At 40.6% G+C, this 23,927-nt stretch overlaps 2 protein-coding genes across 6 annotated transcripts in view; one reads left to right on the plus strand and one right to left on the minus strand.

Annotated features, from left to right (window-relative positions):
- Positions 1 to 5,012: 5,012 nt before the first annotated feature.
- On the minus strand, positions 5,013 to 6,439 carry LOC114619374 (basic salivary proline-rich protein 3-like). Its single transcript, XM_028765195.1, has 3 exons — positions 6,010 to 6,439; positions 5,387 to 5,478; positions 5,013 to 5,285 (listed from the first exon to the last, which is right to left on the minus strand). The coding sequence occupies exons 1-3, from the start codon at positions 6,437 to 6,439 to the stop codon at positions 5,013 to 5,015; spliced, it is 795 nt and encodes a 264-aa protein (XP_028621028.1).
- Slit2 (slit guidance ligand 2) overlaps positions 6,381 to 23,927 on the plus strand; it is a 320,684-nt gene continuing 303,137 nt past the window's right edge. For 4 of the 5 annotated variants that reach the window (XM_028765190.1, XM_028765193.1, XM_028765191.1 and 1 more), the window contains exons 1-4: positions 6,906 to 7,084; positions 9,738 to 9,809; positions 10,984 to 11,055; positions 22,050 to 22,121. In XM_028765190.1, the coding sequence (XP_028621023.1) occupies positions 6,906 to 7,084; positions 9,738 to 9,809; positions 10,984 to 11,055; positions 22,050 to 22,121 (395 nt within the window). Of the gene's footprint in view, positions 7,085 to 9,737; positions 9,810 to 10,983; positions 11,056 to 22,049; positions 22,122 to 23,927 lie in introns of all 5 variants that reach the window. The other variant, XM_028765192.1, reaches the window with a different exon arrangement.

Genomic DNA, 23,927 nt, shown 5'->3' on the forward strand with positions numbered 1-23,927 from the left:
GATCTATCTCACAGTTCCCCCAGTATATACATTTTTGACTTTACATATAGAACTAATGAACTCACTTCTTAGAATTTGAGAGGCAGAACATTAGAACAGATTTATATAATGGGTTTTGGCATCAAGCTAGAATTCTGATTTGTTTCCTGCTCTCTGTATAAATATGAACAATTGAACGAATGCCTGCAAGTGTCAGCTTTCTCCATTCTATGTCAGCATTAAGAAAAACATCTTTAATTTATATCAGTATTGTGAAATTCGAAAGAGCTAATGTGTACATGGTGGTCAGCCCAGTAAAACAGAAACCTTTCACAGAAGTAAATTATTGTGATAACTGTGCAGGATTTATAATTCAAGAGGTCTAATCCCAAAATCACAAATGAGGTATCCAAAATCAGAAAATCCAAGTGGCATATCTGAAGATCCCTAAGAGTCCCACAGAGCAGGCATATTCAGGTATAGCCCTTCTCGTTTCATTTCAGCTGCACAGGCTAAGCTACTTCATTATGACAGTGGGAAAACAATTTCCCTACACAAAATATGGTGACACACAAACATCATGAAACTAATGACTTCCATTTCCACTCACTGGTTCACAGAACCTTAAGCCTGGGCAAGGCCTCCTCATTCTAAGATCACTTGTTTATTTATTCCTAAGAAGATAGCCTCTGGTCCAGCCCTTCCCAGAAGAAGAAGAAGAAAGAGAAGAAGAAGAAGAAGAAGAAGAAGAAGAAGAAGAAGAAGGAGGAGGAGGAGGAGGAGGAGGAGGAGGAGGAGGAGGAGGAGGAGGAGGAAGAGGAGGGAAGAAGAAGAGGAGGAAGAGGAGGAGGAGGAGTAAGAGGAAGAGGAGGAGGGAGAAGAGGAAGAAAAGGATGAGAATGGTGATGATGATGATGAGGAGGAGGCAGAGGAGGGGGAGGTAGAGGAGAAGAGCTGAGCATGGTGGCACATACCTTTAATTGTAACACTTGAAAGCAGAGGCAGCTGGATCTTTGAGTCCAATACCAGCCAAGACTACATAGAGACATCTTGTCTCATGGAAACAAAAAAGTCCCACCACCCAGCCTGCAAACTACAAGATGATAGGACTTGTTAATAAGATTAGATATTTATTCTAATACAATATTTTAGAATAACAGAAATATATATATATATATATATATATATATATATATATATATAACTATTTATTTAATATGTACGCAATTACATTAAGCCAATGATGTTTGGTAGATACTATCTTAATCTTCAAAAGATTCATGAAAACTAGGAACTACTATTCTTCTTTTAGGTGGCAATAAACGGGATAAACACATAAATATAATATACTTATATTATATAATTAGTTGAATCATTATAATTAAGGAAGGTTGCTAACAAACTCTTTCCAATTCTAAAGGCCATGTCCCCAGAAAATGAAATAAAGTTCATCTATGGTTTCTGTAGGGCTGGAGACGAAAAATATTTTGGTGCCCTCTAGAGGTGATCAGGGTGTGCACCTGTCAAACCCTGGGAATGAGAGAAGTCAAGGCCATTGAGGAGGAGCTATCTATTTATTACTCTGGCTTCTTCATTTTTCAAGTGTAGACTACTTGGTCACTGTGGTAGCATTCTAGAACTTTAGCAAGCATCAAAACCAGTTTTACGGCTTGCTAGTGTGCAAACTCCTGACGTCCTGCCTCCACATTTTCATTCTGAGTCTTTGTACTGACTTTTCTTGTTTGGAATTTCAGCTACAGTTCCTTGAGATTCTAAGGCTGCTCATGAGGGGACCATGTTCAAAGAATCACTGCTACTTAGACCCACCTCAAGGAAGAAGCTCTTGTTGTAAACAACCTAGGTTTCCAGACAATTGTAATGCTTTGAACCAGAGTTCTCCATCATATTCTGGGAGAGCCACTGAGTTTACAAAGACAGGAATATCTCATTTAGGAGGTAGTTTTTTCTAAAACAAAACAAAGAACTGAGGGTTTCAGGAGAGATACACATTAGGGTGAAAGAGAAGTGGTTGTGTCTGGAACAGCTACTCATCTGCATTCAATGCTCTCTGCCTTCATTGAAGAACAGCACATTTGGGGTTAAGGGAGGAAAAAATCAAGTGTGTGTAACCATACGCCATCATGTACCTAGGCAGTGAGTAAGCATGGGATGACCTTTAGTCTGGTCATAACCTACATGGTATTTGGGGTTCCTATTCATATTTCCAATAAAAATACTATAAGTAAATTAGAAAAGTAAATACATTTTACAGTAATGGATAAGAGTATCACAAAACCAGTTAAATCCAAAAAAAATTGCTCTATGGAGTTTTTACAAAGTTGATCAATGTAATCAGTACTGCTCACCTTTGTTAAAAGATAGATAAAGTCTCACTAATATTTACCTCTCCTTTCTATATCAATTTTCTTTTCTTACTCCCTTTTCCCATATGTCCCAACATCACAAAGCTTTGATCTAACACTGCAGTTTTTTTTTAAAGTATCTAAATTATTCGTGCAGTCTTCCACCAATGGGATTTCCTCTTAAAATAATAGGAGACTTGAATGCTGACTCTACTGGATTCCACTTACTTAATCCAGGTCAGGATTTATGGAGACCTCGTGTGGTGACTGGAGGCACCACAGAGGTCTTTCTTAGGCCTGGCTACAACAATCAAAGAGAAACTCAGAATTCATTTGGGAGCAACAAAACCTAGGAAGAACTAAGCTTTGAAAGTTAATGTTTGGGATGCACATAAGGCCCTTAAGAAACATCCTTCAGCAGCAGGGTATAATGCTGTTTTTCTTTTTCTTTTCTTTTCTTTTCTTTTCTTTTTTTTTCAAGAAACTTTGTCATTCATGTTTGTTTCTTAATTGAAAGTTGTTGATACACAAAAACTTCACTAGCTTAAAAACATCAAGAATTACTTAAAACCATTATTTTTTTAAGAAATTCATTGGTCATATCTTCTATAAATCATTTAATTAAAAATGTTTCCATAGGCACATTTTGTGTGAATGTTATTCAACCTCCTCTTGATTTTATGCAGAATGGAAACCAAAGTACACACACACACACACACACACAGACACAGACAGACACACACACACACACGCACACACAGATAGAGATAGAGAGATAGATAGAGAGAGAGAGAGAGAGAGAGAGAGAAAGATCAAACCTGAATGTCACATCTAATTCCAGTGATATTATTTATGAATACTTTGAATGTAGATTCTTGTAATTAAAATGCACATAGAACAACAAACCACGTGTAGTGGATAAATTTATCATGTTACCAATGAAATGTCATAGTTGTGACAGTAAATGAATTAGTGCATGTGAAAACATGCCTTAATCACATAATTTATTATTATAAAGAAAAGTCACTAATTGGGGGAATCTTTCATCAGTGACAATTTGTTTTGCAACTGACATGTGTTCTGTGTTTCAAGTCATAAGGAAATGTGACTATGATGTCTCTTTTCTCTTCAAGGAAGTTAGTTATGTAACAGACCTTTAAGCTAAAATCTAGAAGGACAAATGAATGCATGAATGTCAAATGTTCTGAAGTCTTTTTAAGAATGGTGCCATACAAATAAATGACATTCAAATGAATAATATCAAGAATTCCAATCTACTTTATGAGGGGAACCCCTGTCTTTGAAAATCTCTTCTGAAGGGCTTTTGGATCTCAGTGGCAGGCAAAATGACCTGAAAAAGATATCCTGTAATTTTTAAATAGGCAAAAATAAAGATGTTGGAGGGATTTCATGTTTCACATTTGTGAAATAAAACACTTTGTCAGGAAACCTATTAAGTGACAGGTAAATTGTTAAATGCCAACAATGCTAAAGGGAACTGGGCAGACTTCGTGGTCAAGGGTTGGCAGATATTTTATACAAATGATACTTTACTATAAAACTGACTTTATGGTAGGAGCTGGCACAAAGTAGAACGTGACTACAGGCAAAGAAGATGAGGAAATTAAAATCAAGTGAAGAAGCTGACTCATTTAGATGTTATTTCAAACCTATAGTGGCCTTGGTTTCTGCTGAAAGGGAGATGGTGACTATTGCCAGACATCACGCTGAAGAGACAAGAAGAAATGAGGAAATAAATTCATTTTCAAAACATTGCAGGGGTAAGAGGTGGGGGTAGGGGTGGGGGTGGGGTGTCCAGGAAGGCACTGAATTCAGGAAAGCCTTCTAGTATAATTGGCGTTGCTAGGATTTACTTCCCCTTCCCTTTGCCTCCTAAGAGAGTAAAACCACAGGGACCTCTTCAAACCCGTGGAGTTGTGTGAGTTTGTATAGCGCACATACAACTGAGTCCCTTAGCATGGTGTTTTTAACTAAGTGACTAAAACGAAAGGGTTAACGGAAGACGGTGGCTTAGGGATGGGAGGGCAAGCAAGAAGGTGGAAAACACTATTCCCAACTTGCTACAACTCTAAACTTTAAAGCCTCCGAAAATGCACGCGGGTGTGTGTGTGTGGGGGGGGTAAGGGAGAGAGAATGCGCGCGCGCGAGCAGGCAGATCTATTTCAGTAGAGTTTTTTTGTTTTAATTTTAAAATCATAATCTCGCTGTCTCTCTCTTGCAGTGTTGCAAGCCCAGAGCGGTCCCCTTTAGGATCGCGACTCAAAAAGCAGCAGCAGAGGCACTGCCTTCTCTATTTATTTATGAGCTGCCCTCAAAGCCGCCCCTCTCTTCGTTCTCTCGCTGGGAACCTCGGGCTCCGGGCTCCGGTCACCTCTGAGGCCAAGGAGTTGCTTAGCGGGGACCAGGGCTCCTCTCTCTGATGGCCAAGTTTGCCCGATCCTAGGAGTCTGGGCGCGAGCAGGGGCGTACGGGAACGCGCGCCGCCGCCTGCAACCGGAGCTGGCAGCCTGGGCCTCACCTCTCCCGGGCGAGGTGCGGGCTTTCCGCGCGCGGCCAGGGGGCGGGGCGAGGCTCGCGGGGGCGGAGCCAAGGGCGGGGGCTCCGACTGCTATATAAAGCCCGGCGGCCGCTTTAACTTCGGACTTGAGCTTATTTATTTAGGAGCGCCTGGACGGCGGAGGCTGGAGGAGGCGGCGGCTGTGGCTGCCGCAGACGGTGGTTAAAAAAAGGAGGAGAAGGAGGCGGCGGCGGCGGTGGCGGCGGCGAGGGATGGGAGCGCCCAAGCTTCAGAGCGCAGGCCGAAGCTGCCGAGCTTTCCTGGGGCTGCGGGAGTACTGAGGAGAAAAGGGGGACGTCTCGGGGGCCCACAGGCGACTCCAGAGGCCCGGACTGGGGTCTTTTTGTTTGACTGCGCTCAGCGCCCTGCAGCCAGAGCGGATAACTCCAGTTACAACAACAACCCACCTTCCAGCAGCCGGGCGAGACTTAAGCTGCCGAGTCCGTCCTATTGTTTAGACACTTGCCTGGGGCTCTGGAGCGCCAGTCCGCGTACAGTCTCCGCCTTCCCTCTCTCCCTCCACCTTCCTCCCGGGAACCGCGAGTGCCGAAAGCATCCCTGAAAGGGGAAGGGGCTGGAAGCCAAGCGCTGCCTAGACTGTGGTCGCCGAGTCAGGTGCAACGTCCGGGGCCAAGCGGCATCTCAACGTCTGCGGCTGGACTCCTCCCGAGACGGTGGGAGACCGGATCCATCGCCTGAGGAAACTTCCTGCACTTTGAGGCTGTGGACCCACTTGTAGGGGCTGCCTGAGAGGTGACTGAGAGGCTGCACACATCAGGACGTCGCTGTTGTTTCTTGTACCTGTGCCGTCAGGTGTGTGGTGCGGAGCTGCGGTGTATCCCGGAGACCGGAGTGGCTGGCTGACAAGAGCGCGCACACTCTACTGCCATTTGGCTGTCGCCTGGGGTCTGCCAGAAGTGGCAGATCCCATCTTCCTGCCTACCACTTAGTAGTCATCCATCAGGACATAGTAGCAACACTGGCATCGGGGACATCTAGTCTTTGCTTTGCTCTTCTGGGCTTGCCTGTCTGCAAATCTTGCCCCAGCCAGTACCCACTCAATCTTCTGCCCTACTCAACTTGGCTTACTGGATTTTTCCCCCCCGCAGGGGTGAGGAATAGTGGATATTCCTGCAAGACTGCAGCGGTCCGACTGCCCTTTTGTCTCTCTGTGTGACCTCAGGGGCAGGCCCTGGTGCAGAGCGTCGCCAAGGACGCCGGGAGGGAGGCGGGATTGCCAAGATATCCTCCAGTGTAGTGCATGTGTGTGTACAAGCCATCCTTGGCTGTCGGGAAGCGGAGAAGACGGCTTGGGGCTGCTGCTGTGCCGCAGGAGTGGAGAGGCCCGGTGAGCTGAGCCCTGCGCCCCGCATCGCCGCCCGCCGCCCCCAAGGCTGCCTGAATACCCGGTGCGCCCCCGCGCGCGCCATGACCAGTCTCTCCGAGGGCTCTGCTTTGGACCTACCAGGCCTTTGCCCCTTCTAGCTTCCGGGGAGCCCACTTTGATCAGGGCCACCATTACTGTTAAAGTCCCCACCTCAGCCTTGTACTCTTCCCACTGGAATCGGATTTGCTAGAGGGTACGTGGGATCAGAAGTCCTCCCTTGTCCTCAAGCCACCAGCCTTTGCATCTTCGCGGACACTGCAAGTAGGAGCTCTTTTACCGCCAAGTTGAAGTCGCTCTCTGTCCTCACAGCTGCTTCGGGGGTCTGCTTCCAGCCTGAGTCGGGCCTATTGATATTCAGGACCTGAAGTTGCCCACGTATCTTCTGCTCTGTTGGAAAGGCTTGGAGAGCAGGGGAGAGACGTGTGCTTCAGTCAGCTCTCCTGCCCCATATCACTGTTCCATATTACTGTGTGAGCATCTCCCCGGGTGCTGTGGGCTGCAAGCCTAGAGCCAGGCACTGGGCCTCCAACACTGCCCAGTTTTCACGCAACCGAAAGCTCAAGAGAAGTCCCTCAAAGCAAGACGTCTGTTGGGGAAAATGAGTGGCATTGGCTGGCAGACACTGTCCCTATCGCTGGGGTTAGTGTTGTCGATCTTGAACAAGGTGGCGCCGCAGGCGTGCCCGGCCCAGTGCTCCTGTTCTGGCAGCACAGTGGACTGTCATGGACTGGCACTGCGCAGTGTGCCCAGGAATATCCCCCGCAACACCGAGAGACTGTGAGTATGGGTACTTCGCCCTCCCTGATTCTCCCTCACTCTCCATTGAGGTAGCACATCCCCAAGCGTCCAGCCTGGAAAGTCCACGTGTGGTAGAAACCTGTTCCTGGTGCAGCCCTCAGAGGCTCTTCAGCACGCGCATCCCGGGGTTGGGCCCTCTGGATAGGGCACTAAACTGGGAGGAGCCTTTGCCAAGGAGGGGCGGGTCGTTGGCAGCTATGCGTGGTGCCCTTTTCCTGTACCCACTCTCGCCCTTTGCAACTGCTTATGCACTGTGGACCAGTTCTTTCTGGTCGAGGAGAGAGGCGCCTGGAACTAGAATCCAAGGATGCCTAGGGCAAGGGAGGTGTGACCGTGTTTCCCAGACTGCAAAACCAAGAGTCACCTTGGGCTTGCAAACACACACGAGTCATTTCAGGACCTTGTTGCCTCAGACAGAGGAAGAAGGGGTGGCAGGCTGTTCAGAAAAGAGAATTGTTCTCTCCCGGGGCTTTATGTACCTTTCTAAGTACTGAGGGAGGGGAGATGGAGCCTTGTGCTTGAGCAGGTCTTTTCATTGTCTGCGAAGGATGAGTACCCCAGGACAACAGCAGTCCGCTCTGTGGGACATGCATCATTTCCCTACCCCGACTTTCTAAAGCCCCTCTCATTTACAGGGAGGAGGCAGCAACGGTAGCGGTCATTAAGTGACTCCACTGAGCGGGAGACTTCGGGAAAGACTGCGTCCCGGGTTTTAAGTAAAGTTAGCACTGCTGTTTCATCTAGAACCCATTGGGCCGGGTCCAACTGCTTTGGTGACCCCATGGCCTGGGCTGCCCCTTCCAGCTCTTCCTGCTGCGGCTGTATGCCCTAGGGGCACCTTTCTGGCAATCTGTGAGCTCCTTCACTTGGTGGCAGCTGCTCTGCCTGCCCCTCTTCGCGCTCGGTCGCCCGCAGACATCCCCGCCTCCCTGTCTGCGCCAGTCTTAATGAAGAAATAAACTCAGACCGGGGGATGACGGCCCACGCGCTCCTGGTAGGACACTTCCCGAGTTAGGGAAGCGAAGCGCTGAGGCTACTCTCTTTGTGAAGCGGAGCCCTTCGCCACGCGCCCTCCCCAGCCCCCGGGATGCGCCGGGCTCTCCCGGTTGCGCATGGGCCAGGCAGGCGCGGATGGCTTGGGCTAGTGTAGCGTGGGCGATTGCGCAGAGACTCCTGTTCTTTGCTAGAACTGGGTTTAGCTACGGGAAAGGGAAACCCTAGGGCAACACTTCTGCACGCAAAGTCATCAAGGCCAACACTTGTCCTCCTCTTTATGTAAACTGCGTGTCTCCCCCCCGCCCCGCCCCCGTCTGAAGGCCCAAGTCCAGGACTTTCTCGGTTTGGAAAGGTTTGCCCATCTCTAGCTCCTCTAAGACTCTCCCCTTGATTGTTTTTCAGCTAGTTGGGCCTTCCCGCGGGTGTCTCATCAGTGTGTGATCTACAGTATTTATTTGCTATTGGGGTCTGGATCGCACAGATGACCAATAGCCCTTAAGTGATTCCCACAACTTTAGAGACAATTCAGAGAGGTAGGTTGGCGAGACAAGGAGGAGAGCAATGAGGAATTCTGATTTAGTCTTCAGCGTCATTCCTTGCCCTTCAGAATAATGTAAATTCTAACTTGTCAAAGGACTGGGTTTCCAGAACTGGCAGGGGAGTGCCCAGTGGTTGGAAAAAAATTCTTTATGAGAGATCTGTGGGGTTTTTAGGAAACCACATATCCAGTGCTGGTTTATAAAATTCTATCGTTAGCAAAGTAAACACGTTAAATACAGATTTCAGCACAAAAGTTGGAAAGTTCAAAGGAAGAGAACTTCCAGAAAGGAACTCAATGTCTCCCAAAGGCTAGTTTTATTGTGAATGAATGAAGCCCTGAAAATTTACTTGTTGATCAGAAAAGAAGAAGGTGACTTAGGTAACTGCGGTGTTGAAATGAAACAAGTATGTCAAGGCCAAATCCTGCTTCCATTATTGTCCACACTGGTGGTTTAAACTGCAGTCAGGGGTGGGGGTGGGGGTGGGGGAGTGGCGGGGGTACAGGGGCTGCTATAAAGAGTTCAGCTTCCCCAGGGACCTAGAATTGGGAGAGATGAAGGTCTTTGAGGTACCTTACTCTCCCTCACACACTTTTCTTTGCCTCAGGAATTTTGGCCGCAATGCTACCTCCTGAGTGTTCTAATTTTCAAAAGAAATTTCCCCGAATAGTATGAGACTTTTTCTCTTTTCATTAAACTTCCTGAAAGAAACTTCTGGGGGGCTGTGCTAAAAATAAGAGCAAAATTGCAGAATACCTCAGTAAATAAATACCCATATTCTTGTAGAAACCCAAATCGAAAGCACACACACACACACACACACACACAGGCCACAAACACACAAAAGCCAAGTTAGTGGTGGCATCATCGCTTCAGTTATTTTTTTTGACATATGTCAGCAAGAATTTTGTAAACATGAAACGTTTATGAACTATTATTTCAAAGGCCTCTTTCCTTTTCTCTCCAGCTCACTTTTTAAGCCACACTAATTGAATTAAGGTTTTTTTCCCCCTAAAGCTCTAACTTGTTTTAAGTTTTACTTTGACCAAATATGAGAGAAATAAAAAAAGGAACTTTAATTTTTTGGTGTCTCTTAGGGATTTGAATGGAAATAACATCACGCGGATCACGAAGACAGATTTTGCTGGTCTCAGGCACCTCAGAGTTCTGTAAGTGTGTTCTTCTTCTGCATCTCAGTTTTGTTTGGAAGATGGCCTACTTTGTTACAACCACTAAATTTTCATAGCCTTTAAAAGGTATCTGAAGACAGACGCCAAAAAAAAAAAAATTATAGTCTTCCATTTCTTTTTGTTTTCCATTGTACAACTTTCCTTGAAATCTGTACCTTTAAGTAGTGGATGTGTGGTGGGGATATCAAGATAGAAAGGACCTCAGATCGATGGTTTACTCTACTTTAAGGGCCTTATACATGAAAATGTGGAATCATTGTTTTTGTTTTTTACAAAATGAGTAAAACAATGGGCGAAATCTGATATGTTGAGAACTTAACCATTAGCTTGGAAGCTTTCAGTAGGTTGCTTTCTCTTACTACTGAAGTAAAAGTGTCCAGACTTTTTTTTTCCCACAAAGCAAGAGTAGAGAAAAAAAATTAATATTAAAATCATGCAATCCATCTTTTCCGAAGTTTGGAAGGCGTGCTTGTGTATCAAATATATTGATGTCATTTTAAGTTGCATTCTTTACATTTTATAGCTTTGTAGCTGATATAAATTGTCGCGGCATGATTACTGAACTAATTAGTGGGTTAAATTAGGTGTGAGTTAACCATTAGTTTGAGTGTCAACAGTATGCAAAATTGTATTACCCACAGGTTTGTAAATATTTACACCCAGTGGCCAACTATTTTCGACTACTGTGCTTACAATGTTAAGTTTTAAGGACCAATTTTGGTCCTTGTGACATTATTCCATTGATGATGTGTATCTGAAAGTCAGAATTAAACTATGCATTCATTAAGCTACTGAATTTGTTAGGAACACAGGTGAAATCAGTATAAGAAAACAGCTCTCAAAGCTGCCCTGTGCTCTGAGTTCCCATCATTGACTTACGTTGGAGTTTAAGTTTCAGATCTTACTTTTTAGGACTAACTGTTGTAAGAAACTTGGTCAGTATTTTTTTTAAAAAAATAAATGCCTTGTGGTGTGGAAGCTGCTTCCCCCACCCCCTCTGAGATCTCTCTCACTTCATTACTGAATTTGCTAGTGACTTTCAATTCAGAGCGAAATAGAATGGGAGAATTAGAGAGGGTTGCAGGTTTCCACTGCTGAATTGCAGCCTCCTCAGATGGCAACATTAAGAAGCATGTTATATTTTGCATTTCAGTCAGCTCATGGAGAACAAGATCAGCACCATCGAGAGGGGAGCATTCCAGGATCTTAAGGAGCTGGAAAGACTGTAAGTATTTTCAGTTCCAAACCCATGACAACATGTCTGTGTGCTTAAAGCCACTGGATGTCAGGATTATGTCTTCAGTTATGTCTGCTTAACTTTTAAAGTTTAAGCAGAAAAGCCACAAACAAGTAGTTTCCAAGGTAGAGCAGAGTCCTGGGTAAAGATCATGAACTCCTGTTAAAACCTAAAAGTTCAGGTTTCCAGAGATATTTCCTTGGTGATCATTGCTTTGACACTAAACTAGCGGCATGTTTTTGTTTGTGATACCTGTGGTTTAAGTAGAAAGACTGATTGGTAATTTTATTTGCACTTTATGGAAAGAGAGACTTAGGGAAGAATCTTGTAAGCATCCACGCTGTTACTGAGTGCACCATTGTTGATACTTTAGGAAATTTAAAAGGGGTTGTGGGTAAGTGACTTGTTAGATGTTTAACACTTACAGTGAACATTGATAATAATGACTCTTCTCAATTTTATTTAATTGTTTATAATAGCTTCTAAAATATTACTGTTCGGAAAAATAAGCTAAGGGTTGTTAAAGTAGGGATGGGTCATCATCCATTACTGGCATTATATTTTTAATGAAATTTAAGAATAAATTTTGCACTTCAAAAATACTTTTAGACATAAAAATTCTTATGGATATACATATTAGTTGACTATTATTATGTTCACAGAATATATATTATTTAACAATATATGTATATATATATACACACACACACTCATAAAAGAAAATTTATGTCTGAAATCAGAGAAATTATAGAGATTGTAATGTGAAATGTGATTAACAGATCTCATTTGTCTTGATTATATTTTCACTTTTAAGGCACTGAAATTAAAATCACTAATAATTATTTTAATAAGTTTCCATGCCTACCTTAATAGTCACTTTAGTAAAAAGATATAATACATTTATCTAAATATATTTGGGGGGACACAGTTTATATTCAGATTCACCGACACCAGAGCAAAGGTTACTTTTCTGTCGTTGTCTAAAAGTAAAAATAATTGACTTGTAATTTTGTGATATATTTGGGAATAAACAGGCTGTGTTTTTATTGCCTCAAGTAAAGCATGGGAACATCTATTTTACTTTAAAACTCTGTCCATTACAAATACGATATAGTGAATGTAACTGTAGAATAACATATAAATTAATTTACTACACTGAGATGCATTTAGAGGAAGTAAAAACAAGGGAAATATTTAGTTGAGATCATATCCAATTTTTATGTCCATAACCTATCTTCTATATATAAAATGCTTTGAAAGTGTTTATTGTTGTACTACTTCCTAGATGTTTGGGCATAGCTGATATACCCAGTGAGTAACTCAGAGATATTTTATACTCTATAGTTTAATATGTATTGAAGCATGTATTTTATAATAAAATAAAACTTATCGATAAATGAATAGATAATTAAATGTTCATTGGAACAGTACCAGTTTTGTCAAGAATGTCTTCTGGTCAGACTACGAACATACTGATAACTCGGTCCTTAAGCTACATTTAAATGGCAGTCTTCTCCATGGCGTTTCCTGGGACTCACGTTTACTTGTAACGTTCAGTCTTTAGGAACATAAGAACAAAGCACACTTTTTTTTTTTTTATACATTTTTTAAAGCCACTTCAGAATTTCATCTGAACTTTTGTCTTAAGTAAATCAGTTCTTTCTAAAACTCCTAAAGATGCCATATAATTTGAAATTTGATTACAGTTGTAAGTGGAGACTATTTTTTAACTTTGACTTCCCTTGAGAATGTCACTTCATCTCTGAACAATTTTCTAGTCTACAAAGGCTAAGTCAGATGTTGCAGAGTAGGAGGAGGGCTTGTAATTTTGAATGAAAACTAATATATATGCAAGACTTCTTTAAATCACCCCAGCTGTTGGCTGAGAGCAAATATTTCATATTTGTGAGGAAAAGCTGAGAAAATTCCATTTGTTTACAACTGCCAAGTCCATCTGATGGAAGCGCATTGTTATCTGACAGCCAATTCATCTCCTTGGGACTCTGGAATTCTAAGCCATTTCTTAGGAACATTGTGGATACACTTTTCAAATATTTATTTTTAAATATATTAAATGCCAAGGCAGATTTACTAAGAAATGCATTCAAAACTATTGTGAAGAAAACCATTTTAAATTTTGTTCAGTTTATTTTTTTAAACAATAAAAATACAAAAGAAAAAAAACTACCTTACTTTGTGACTTTCATATTCAAATTATTATGACTTATAACATCTACCCCTATTTTATATAGAGTCATTAATGTCACATGAACAACTTGCTTACTTACAAAACTTCAAGTGGGGATACAAGAAACAGGAAATGGATTAATGTTAAGCTCTGGATTGTATAATCTACATGATTGTTAATAAATTGGATGCAAAACTGCCAATTGAACTCCAAATTGTGACACAGTGCATTAGAAACTATTTATGTTGTAATAGACATTCACCTAGAAAAGCATGACTCTAGTTTTTTCCTTTGTATGTAAAGCAAAACAAAATAAAAACCACCAACTTTATTCACATCCAGTGTATTGTTCTAAGTTGTTTTTATTTTAAAATGATATCATAAAACATTTGTCAATATTGGGAAGGTATTTTGTGAAAACATCAAGAGTTAGGTATTTTTTATAATATTGATGAAATTTTAACGTAATAAAGAAAAAGGAGATCTGAAAATAGTAAACAATATCTACACCATTTTATGCAGAGAGTTTTTAATTAGTAAAAAAAAAAAAAAAAAACCCAAGGTCATTTTAGCTTAAATTTAACACTATATGAGATTAGAAAGACATACTTGTAAATCAAAGCACTATAGATACAAAAGAAGATTTTCACTTAATTAATGCAGTTAAAACAATGGCAGTCAACATGTTAAGCTGTCCCTCCTACCTCCTTCTTTCCTCCTTTCTTTACTTTCTTCCTTTCTTCTCAAACCGTTTGTCCCTCTCTACTCCCTCCTTTCAAGTCACTCTGTTTTGCTATTGTGGGAAAAACAGCATCTGATGATGATGGTCTCCTCAGCATGTGGTTATGAGTCACTGTGAATCTGATAGGTTTTCATGGAGCTTGCACCCCATGAGCTCATGTCACTTCCTGGTGGGACAGTTGCAGCCATACTCCCAGGCCTGATATATGCCATGCCAGGGTGTCTGGAATGCTTTGTCTTCTCAGTAGTACTATTTTATCTCGGAGGGAGGTGTTTGGGAGCATCACAGGGAGAATACTCATCATACACATTGAAATACAATAGCTTCCTATTGTTTAATAAGAAAGTTATAGAGGAATCTAATGAAGTTATTTTATAAGCTGGTTCAATCCAAACCCACTAAGCAAAACCAAAGTCCATACAAGTAAGTTACACAAAACATTAGGATAATCAAAGTATGCTTTTCTTTATACTTCACAGAGCACTGAATAGCTCCACCAGTCTCCATTAAAAGTTATTAACTTAAGGTATATAATGTTCTATGTAGTTTTCTTCAAGTTGCAAATCCCATCCGCTGCTGAAGCTGTGCTGCTCACTGGCAATCTGTGCATAGCTATGGTCAGGCTGTACTCCCTGGGTTCTGTTTTATGGCTGTCTGAGAGGAACTTTGGCATCCTACTAGTAAAATCAATTCCTCCCATTTTGACAATCCCCTCATAGCGTGAGTGGAATATTATTGGAATTTTTGATATAATGATGCTTCAAAATGAAACACATATTTGTCTAGCTTATGTTTGTGGGTGAGCAGCAGCCAGGAATAGAAAATCGTGGCTTAGAATGGACTCCACAAATACCAAATACTCATCATTACAAATAATTCCAGAAGTAGGAAGGCACTTTGGAGTTAGGTTAAATGGCTTTAGAAGTGGTATTTTAGGCTCTGCTGATGGGGGCAGGGCAGAGACAAAAGCCTAGCTGCTCCTGGTTTCAGGCACCTTTTGATACCTTCTTCTGGATCACCTGTGAAAGCTACTCACCCATTATGCTGTTGATTGGATGTCTAGCCAGTTCTAAACTCATCTCCATTCTAAAGCCAGAATGAGACTTTTGCAGATCCTGAATTTGCATTGCCCTGTAAGATCTTGATCATACAGTTTCCTCTTTAAAATTTTCAGTTACTTCAACTTCAAAATAGGGACAGTTATTAAGGTCCAGCTCTTCCCTCAACACTCCAATGGTCTGCTTTTCAGATCTATACTTCATTCAAACAATCCTGGTGTTATTCTTTTCATTTTTAACGTGACATTTTAAATAAATAAAATAACGAATTTAAAAACGAAGAAAATTTCCTTGAAAAAAAAATCCTAAAAGTATTGTGATGTGAGGAATCCCAGGATATAAATATAACTTAAATATTTTTACGTTTCCACCAATTCATAATCATCAAATATATCTATCACCCTTAAGGTCAGAAATTTGGAACCTTTTAGAATAAAGACACCATTTGAGCAAACTGTATTTCATGAACAAATACTTAAAAGATATGATTTCCTCTAAGGCGGTTGTGAATTCATCCTCTTGCCATGAGTATAATTCGACTCAAACAAATGGCACTGTGTGGTTGGGAGTGGTGGCCTGGAGATTGTATTGTAGGTTGTAACACATGAGTTCAAGTGTAGAAAATGTTGTAGAACAGGTCTGAAGGATAGCACCATTTATCCTCTGTTTGTCAAGGCTGTAGAGGACCCCTCTTCCCACTAATCCTGCAAGCTTATATGCAACCTAACACATCCATAGTTCTTGTAAAGAGAATCTCACAACACTAATCTCCGTGGCAAAGAATCTAAGTTCATCTCAAGGGACATTTCTCTGGTATTGTACACCTTGCTTTAAAATCCCTGTTGGTTTCATATACATTTTACATGTTTTTTTTTTCTTAAAGAAATACATCAGACATAGTGTATAATAAATTAAAATGTGTGAATCAATTCATAGTTGTTAAATGCCTCTATTCCAGTGCATTTCTAAGTAGTATGGGCAATTCTGAATCATGTTCACTGATTGTACTCTTATAAAGATTTCATGGGAGGGTGCTGCTACAAGTCTAGCGAGACATTCACTGTAGTGTGTTTTCATGGGTGCTGGTGAGAAGAGCCATTTGCCACTGTGGACTATTTTATGAATTCTGAGGCAGCCAAGGCTGTTTATTTTTCCCACATCTGGTTTGGGCTCATCCTTTGTGACAATGTTTGCTGGATGCTGTTTCCTTTATGCTCCTCCTGAAATGAGGAGTTCAGTTTGCACTGTTTCAATGTATTTGTGGAAGCAGTGAATGTCAAATATTTTACATTTACTTCTGTCTTGCATTGCTTTTGGATATCTTTCCACTTGAATTAGACCTTCCAGAGTGCATTTCACAAGCTTGCATAGAGAGGGGACTTTTTTTTTTTCCTCATGGACTTCACACATATTGTCCTATTTTCAAAACAAGTTACATCTGCTGGGCTGACAGGAAGACGTAAGTAATGATGATATCTTGAAGACAAAGAGACTGACTTGAAATTATAGGTGTTGGAGTGTCACTTTAAGAGGCTTTTATAAAAGTCTTTGCCTCTCCTCTTTATAGCATCCATCCACGCTAGATTCAGGATTCTGTTCTAGAACAGAAACTATGTCATATTTTTTTAGACTGTGGTGACTATGGTATTCCTGTGCCCACAGGAATTATCTCTAGCCATTTCTGCTGTGTGATGCCTTGTGATAGCAACTGCTAGATCACTAATGTAAAGTACTCATATGTTGTATTGCTGATTGCATTGTCTAGCCACATATAAACTCTCCCTCATCTTAAATCTGGAAACATTCAATAAGAGAGACTTCAGAGAGCCTTGAATTTCAGTGCCCCTTGATTATGTCACATCATCTTTAAAATCTTTATTTCCCTCACTTTTCAAATAGGGATAGTTATCCCAGTAGTGCAGGGATTAGTGAGATAGTGTACACAGTTTCTCAGAGCATATGATGCACCGTGCTTAATGGTAGTTATGGATTTTTACACAACTTCTTTTTCAAAAGTTGAATTGAGTGATAGTTTATATCTTAAATTTATGAATATACCATATTTAGTCATCATATTTGTTATTTTCACTTTGAGTTTCTTCATGGGATCAGAAGCTAGGAAGAAAGTACATATTTTTCTTATGTTTTTCTTTTCAGAGTTTTTTATATTCTTCCTTAATGTATAGAGTATCATTCAATGAAGGCTGAGAACAGAAAACAGCCATTTTATTAAAAAGTGTTGGCTTCCCTAACAGAGGGCACAGAGGAGGACATTATCATTGATTGTACTACTGAGAATAATAATAATCTTCAGCTATATAAAACAAGCGAGATATTAAAAAACCATTGAAAATTTGGATTTTAATTTTATGAAAAGTAAAAGTGTTTGTTCTACAAGGGTCAGAAGGACAATGCTTTAAGTAAGCAATAGGAATTTCCTCTGAAGTGTCACGCATGTGTGTGCCGAGGAGGAGAGCAATGAGACATTTTAAGGCAACATATACTGAATTTTGGACTACACATGAAACTGGGGTATATTTGCATTGATTTGTGGATACAAAGCATACATTTTTCACTAGACTTTGTGAAACAGTATAAAGTTTGAACTTTGAGTAAGGTGGAAGGTTTTCTTGGGGTAAAATATTAACTGAGCTGATAGGAGAGTTGAGGAAAGTCAGACTATAGCATCCATCAAAGCATTAATCCTTGGAGTAAATGGAAGATAATAATTTAGAACAGTATCTCGCTTGTAAGCCAGGTAGTTGATACTCAGCATTTGAGAGTCCCACAGTGTTTACATAGCTCTGAGATCATTTACTCATCTGAACATCAAACTCAGAAGCAGGAGGTGGCTTAGATAGATCTAGGATCTTTAAATATCTTTGGCCTAAGAAAATCTATCTCAGAGCAATTTACCACGTGCCTTCCCGAAAGCATGAATCACCACCCAGAGAATCCTCAAATGGCCCTCAGATTTTGTGAGTAGACTGTATCCCAGGATGATGACACAGAACTGATGTGACTATACTCTGTCATCTGTCCTTGGACACAACTGAGCCATTTAACAGAATACCTTATACAGTCTCCCACCAGTAATCCTAAGAACAGCCGTTCACTGTTTCCATGCGTGGGGACCATCACTTTTAAAGGTCACCTCATCTATATCAGAGTTCACATCATGACATCTCTTTAAGTCACTATGATTTTCTTTTCTATTGTGTTGGAGATGGGGCACTTTTTCCTCAAACTTTTTGTTTCTTTTTTCCTTTTTTGCAATTGCTTTGTATCTTAAAAGCCTTGAAAACAACTGTAGATTTTTTTTTTTAAAAAAATGCCTTTTAAAGATTTAATTTCTGGCATTTGCAAGAATCTACTTTGAAATATTTTCTTGGTGTTGAAGGGGTTTTTTATTGTAATATTTTCTGACCCTTTAACCTTATTACTGATGGAAGAAATCAAGAACCAAATATAGATACTTTTAAAAAGACTATCAATTTTTGCTTCTCTGTATTATACTTTTCTTAGTGTACCTGCCATTCTTTTGTGATAATATCTTGCCTCATGTTTAAAACATGATTAGTTTAGACAAATTTATTTCCATGAAAAAATAAGGAAATTTAGAATGATTACTTAATACTTTATTATTGTTATCATCATCATCATTACTATTATTATTATTATTATTATTATTCTTGTGTGTGCATGTGCATGCATGTATGTGTGCATGTTTGTGTGTGTGCCTGCCTTACCCAATGAGATCTGTATGCTCAGGTGTGTAAGTGGAAGTCACAGACCAACTTTGTGGATTGGTTTCTTTCCTTCTACATTTTTCTTTTAAAGTGACTTATTTTTATTTCAAGCACATTGGTGTTTTACTTGCATGTATGTCTGTGTGAATGTGTGTGATCTCCTGGAGCTAGAGTTACAGACAGTTGTGAGCTGTTCTGTGGGTTTTGAGAATTGAATCTGGGTCTTTTGGAAGACCAGGGCTCTTAACCACTGAGCCATCTCTCCAGCCTCTCCTACTTTCATAAGTGTTCCAGGAATCAAACTCAGGCTGTCAGACTGATTTTTTGGGGGGTAGAAGTGGCAAGCACCTCATCCACTGGACAATCTTGCCAGCCTTCCATAGCAATGCCAGCCTCCCACAGCTAGTGTCTTTTATAAATTAAATTACATTCATTTTCATTTGAGCAGCACAAAGATGTTTAAGAAGTAGACTACATAAAACTGGCCTTCTCAGGGAAACTGAGTGTTACATGATTTTCAAGCATCGGTGAGGAACAGCAATGGTGATTCTCAGTGTATGGAATCACAATGCCCGAAGCCAAACAAAACCTATGGAATGTTATTCATTTGTAAGGATGTTGGGACAAGTGAAGGAAGTAATCCATATAGCTTAATTCATGTCATATATTGTTTGTGATGTGAGTTAAGAACCACTGGGAATGTGAAAAGGATTACAACAATAAAGAGAAAGATATTACTTATGCCGTGGCTTAAATATCTACGGTTACATAATATATGAAGTTTTGCTGATGTATTAACAAGAAGGTTAGAAAAAGCTGTTGCTCACTGATATGTTGGGGTTTATTTAAACACGCTGAGCTCCCTCTGCTCTTTATATGCTGCTGACAGTATGTGGTTGCTGGGGAAAGAGAAAGTGCAGGTTTAGGGTACATGGAAGCATGTTGGATGGTAGGGATTTGGTTAGCTGGGTAGTGACTGGTGGCTCAGGGAGTATGCCAAAGCAAAGGCGTCCTGATATCAAGTGATTATACTGGCCCCTCACTGAACTATATCAAAATGCAAAGAGAGCACTCACTTCTCATTCAACACAATTAGAACCTCCTAAATGCCAGAAAAGATTGGGGAGTGCGGAATGAGAACAGGAGATCGCTTTGTCTTCTAATACAGTTCAAACCTAGTAAGTGCCAGAGAAAGAGGAAGGAACACAAAGATCGGGTCTTCACATTGGAGGAGCTCACAGCCCAGTGGGAAAGAGACCAGCACATGAGTCAGTGTAATACAGCACAAGGGGGTCATATCAAATGCTCTGGGGGCACAGCCAAGGGAGGTATGGAGTTTACAGAGAATAGCTGGAGTTTCGGGGGATGTAAGAAAGCGCCTTGTGATGAGAAGGGAAAGCTCTCTTTGGACAGCTGCCTTTTGCAGAATCTCAGTTTGAGGCTTGAAGTAGCATGCCTGCTCAGGCTGAAGAATCAGATCAGCTCTGTTAATCCAGTGCTTGGAATATGATTAAGAAACCCCATGTCTGTCCTTCTAGAAATCAGAATAGGCATTTTGTGCATACATTCTCCAAAGAGCTCCTGCTGCCTGGAAAAGCGTTCTCACTGTCATTATTACAAAATGTGATATTTTTTGGATGCTCAAGAATGAATTTTTTTTTAGAATCTTGTAAATAATTTTTTAGATGCTATCATAACGAAATCACAATTAAGGTATTTTGTTTAAAATGGAAAATGATGGATGGGGAAAGTATTTTACCCTCAAAATCATTCCCAAGGGAAAAAAAAACATAGAATAAATGTCTTGGTTTTACTTTAACTTTATTATGTGGTTCATTCATAAAAATTAGTGCATGTGTGGGAGCAGATCCACTCTTTCACACTCATTTTCGTCTTTCCCCCTTCTGTACCTTGGAACACATGGTCTGGATTTTACTACAGGCTGGCATAGCTTTGTAGATGAGAAGCTTCTTCAAGTGCTTAGATACTGGAAGCTCTGATCACTCTTACTACCTTCCGTTCATGTGATCCACAGCTCACTTAAATGCAGACCCTGCTTTCAGACTGTCCTTGTAGCCATTGCTTGGATACATGGGATGGCCAGTGAGAGGTCTTCATGCCTTAAGGTAACTTTAAGTAAGGATTCACTGCTTATCTGCTTTTTTCGAAGATGCAATCACTGGTCTCATTCCTACCTGCTGGAGACTAAGTAACAGTCTTAATTGCATCTGATGAGCCTTTAAGTAAATCAGAACATCACACCATTAACATGTTATCCTGATGACTTAACCATGTTTCCGTCTTTCTCAGGGTGATATTGGTCTTAGAAGCCAGGCAACTTGTACATCATTTATGTGTAGCTATTTCCCCCGGGGCTACTCATCAATATATTTAGATTTAGGAGACGCAGAAGAGTAGGCTGATAGCATTCACTTGATTAAAGGAGTCTCATAGAATGGGTAAGGTTGGTTTGTTAAGTATATCAGGGATAGTGTTTGCTTACTTTCTCTAATAGGTGTGCACATTCCCAGTGAGCTCAATAGGTCAGATTTGGCCAGAGTTGCAATTAGGTCCTTACCCAAACCATCTAAAAGATCAAAAAACTAAAATCAGTGCAACCTTTGAAGCACTACTTAATCAAACAGAATGTAACTCAATTCAGTGATAAGTCAAGACCTGTGGATTGAGGTTTGTGCTTTTTTATATTTATTCCGATTGTACCTATAGGGAAAAAAGTCTTATAGACGTTATCTCTTGCCCTGACTCTAGTCAAATAAACAGGTAATAAAATTGAAAGTTCTATTCGCTGTGCTTTTGCTTAAAAACTTAGTCACTTTTGAATATATAAATTCTTTTAACAGAGTTTGCTATATTAATATATCTATCCTCTATTGAAGTTGTGTCTGAGTCAGGAAATCCTAATCCATCATTTGTGTTCTGTTTGTCTGATGTTGCAGGGGCTTTGAGTTGAGATTCTAGGTCCCAGTAATCACCATCTGAATGAGCACAATAGAAAATTGCCTTCAACAGTCATGTGTGTAACAAAAGTTGTAAACCATGTAACAAAAGGTGTAACCAACTTTTAGGTGGCAGTGCTTGGATTTTCTTAAAGGTCATTCTATTCTTTCTAGAAATGAAGGATGAACCATGACACTACCAAAGCAAGGCTCATTGTTAAGTATTTTCTGTGTAACATAAACTCTGTTTTTTTTTGTTTGTTTGTTTGTTTTGTCTTGTCTTCAAAGGCGTTTAAACAGAAATAACCTTCAGTTGCTTCCTGAGCTGCTGTTTCTTGGGACTGCGAAGCTCTACCGGCTGTAAGTAGACACACAAGTGTTTGCTGCTGCTTTGCATTGACCTTGTGTTTTATTAATAGAGTTGTGGCTGTTTTCTTGAGCTTTCCTGGAATCCATGCGTTCGGAGATTCTTAGATTGGAAGTTTGCCCTTTTGCTTTCTGAAAGAAATAAAAGATCTTCAGTGGTTCCAGTGGCTTTGTTTATGTAGCGTTCTGTGGTTCCAGGGTGCATTATTGCAGTTGCCTTTTTCTTGGTTTTTGTTATAGGGTGATACAGAGGTTTGCCTTGTGTGCAAAGGAAACCTCAAATTTGGAAGAGAAGAATTGCTACTGTTCTTCCACTTTTAAAGGAAGTTGATAGTGCTTCCTGTAAAGTTGGGGTTCCTTCTGTATGCTCTTTTTTGGCATTGTTTCTGAATCTGAGGAATAGTGTTTATTAGGTTCCCCATATTTATCCTAAGGCATTTAAAGCTGTACAATCTTTCATAAGTGCTTCTTTTGAAGCCAGAATTACAAATCTGCAATGTGAACTGCCAGAAGGCAAGAGACTTTCACATCAAAATACCTCATACACTGTTAGGGAAGTTGTTCTTTTAAAAAAGCACATTGCAAGTGAAATCGGCTTTTCCTCCCAGGAATGCTTGTTCTCTGACCTAATGTGTAATAGGGAAAACACATTTATGAAAGCTTTGAAAATTAGATTTTTTCAGCTGTGTGCAAGGTTTTGCGCAGACGGTAGATACGCTACAAAGTGTTGGCAAGAATAAATAGCAATGATTATCGATTCTCATGTATGCTGTAAAATGATGGCTAGGATAGGTAGGAAGATGTCTGGAATGGCCCCACCTGGGTGTCGGGAAGTCCCATATGGAAGTGTTTGTAGAGAAAGTGAACACATCGCTCTTTTCCGAATTTGATTTTGTAGCCAAAGCTTTGTAGCCTACACGTTCAATATTGTTGTTATCAATTCCAGAAGCGTGTATGTGGGGGTGGGGCGGGGGTTCTCTCATACTCACCCCTGCTGGAAACAGGATGTCTGCTAGGTCAGTCCTCCTGATACTTCATTTCACAATACAGAGATCATTCCCAGCTGACACCCCACATCTTCTCTTTCCTGACATCGTTTCCCTAAGGAAAGCCAAAATCCCTGGCTGCATTGCTCATGCTTGTGACATTTGCTGTTTAATGGGCCCTATTCAAGTGTATTTTTAAAAATCAAAGGAACGTCTCTTAACAGATCATCTCTAAGGGCTAGTTTTTGAGGAAGTAGGATGTAGCATACTATAAAATTAAACACACACACACACACACACACACACACACACACACTCTCACTCACTCAGTGTTGTAATAGCCAGATTTGTTTTTTAAATAATATCCCCCTTCTGCTTTAATTGTTAGGGACTGAAGAAACTGGTAGTAGCTAATTTTGAAGCTAATGTCTAATGACCTTGCTAAACTGTGACTTTGCAAGCAGTTTGCATACAAAAACAACACACAGTGTCTTTGAAGAGCTTTTTTTTTTTTTTTTTGTACTGCAGAAGTGAACTTACATACTTAAATGGAATGGCTGCTGTCTGTTATCAGTTGTACTATGAAAAATGTATGAAGCAACCTCAATACTCTCTCTGACAAACAAGAGTGTTCCATGTTTGCCCTGGAAGTACTTGGATTGATTTGCCCAGGAGCTTTTGAATGGCTTAATGCATTATAAAAGTCCCCACTAGCAAATTATACAGTTTGACATCTAGACCTCTCTGACAATATTACAGAATGGAACAAAGCGATTTCCCCCTATATTTTAAGATTTTATATTTTTCTGCTTAT

The sequence above is a fragment of the Grammomys surdaster genome, unplaced genomic scaffold (genome assembly GCF_004785775.1).
Source record: "Grammomys surdaster isolate TR1022 unplaced genomic scaffold, NIH_TR_1.0 150, whole genome shotgun sequence".
NCBI classification, from domain to species: domain Eukaryota; kingdom Metazoa; phylum Chordata; class Mammalia; order Rodentia; family Muridae; genus Grammomys; species Grammomys surdaster.

What these genes read in the sequence shown, in the direction of transcription:
- LOC114619374 (XM_028765195.1), bottom strand. Translation starts at nt 6,439, where the DNA reads ATGGTGGCCCTGATCAAAGTGGGCTCCCCGGAAGCTAGAAGGGGCAAA. An exon ending in CTGCGGGGGGGAAAAATCCA is followed by an intron (nt 5,479 to 6,009) that starts GTAAGCCAAGTT and finishes TTCCCCTTTCAG; the next exon opens with GGATGCTTTCGGCACTCGCG. An exon ending in CTGGCGCTCCAGAGCCCCAG is followed by an intron (nt 5,286 to 5,386) that starts GCAAGTGTCTAA and finishes CTCTGGCTGCAG; the next exon opens with GGCGCTGAGCGCAGTCAAAC.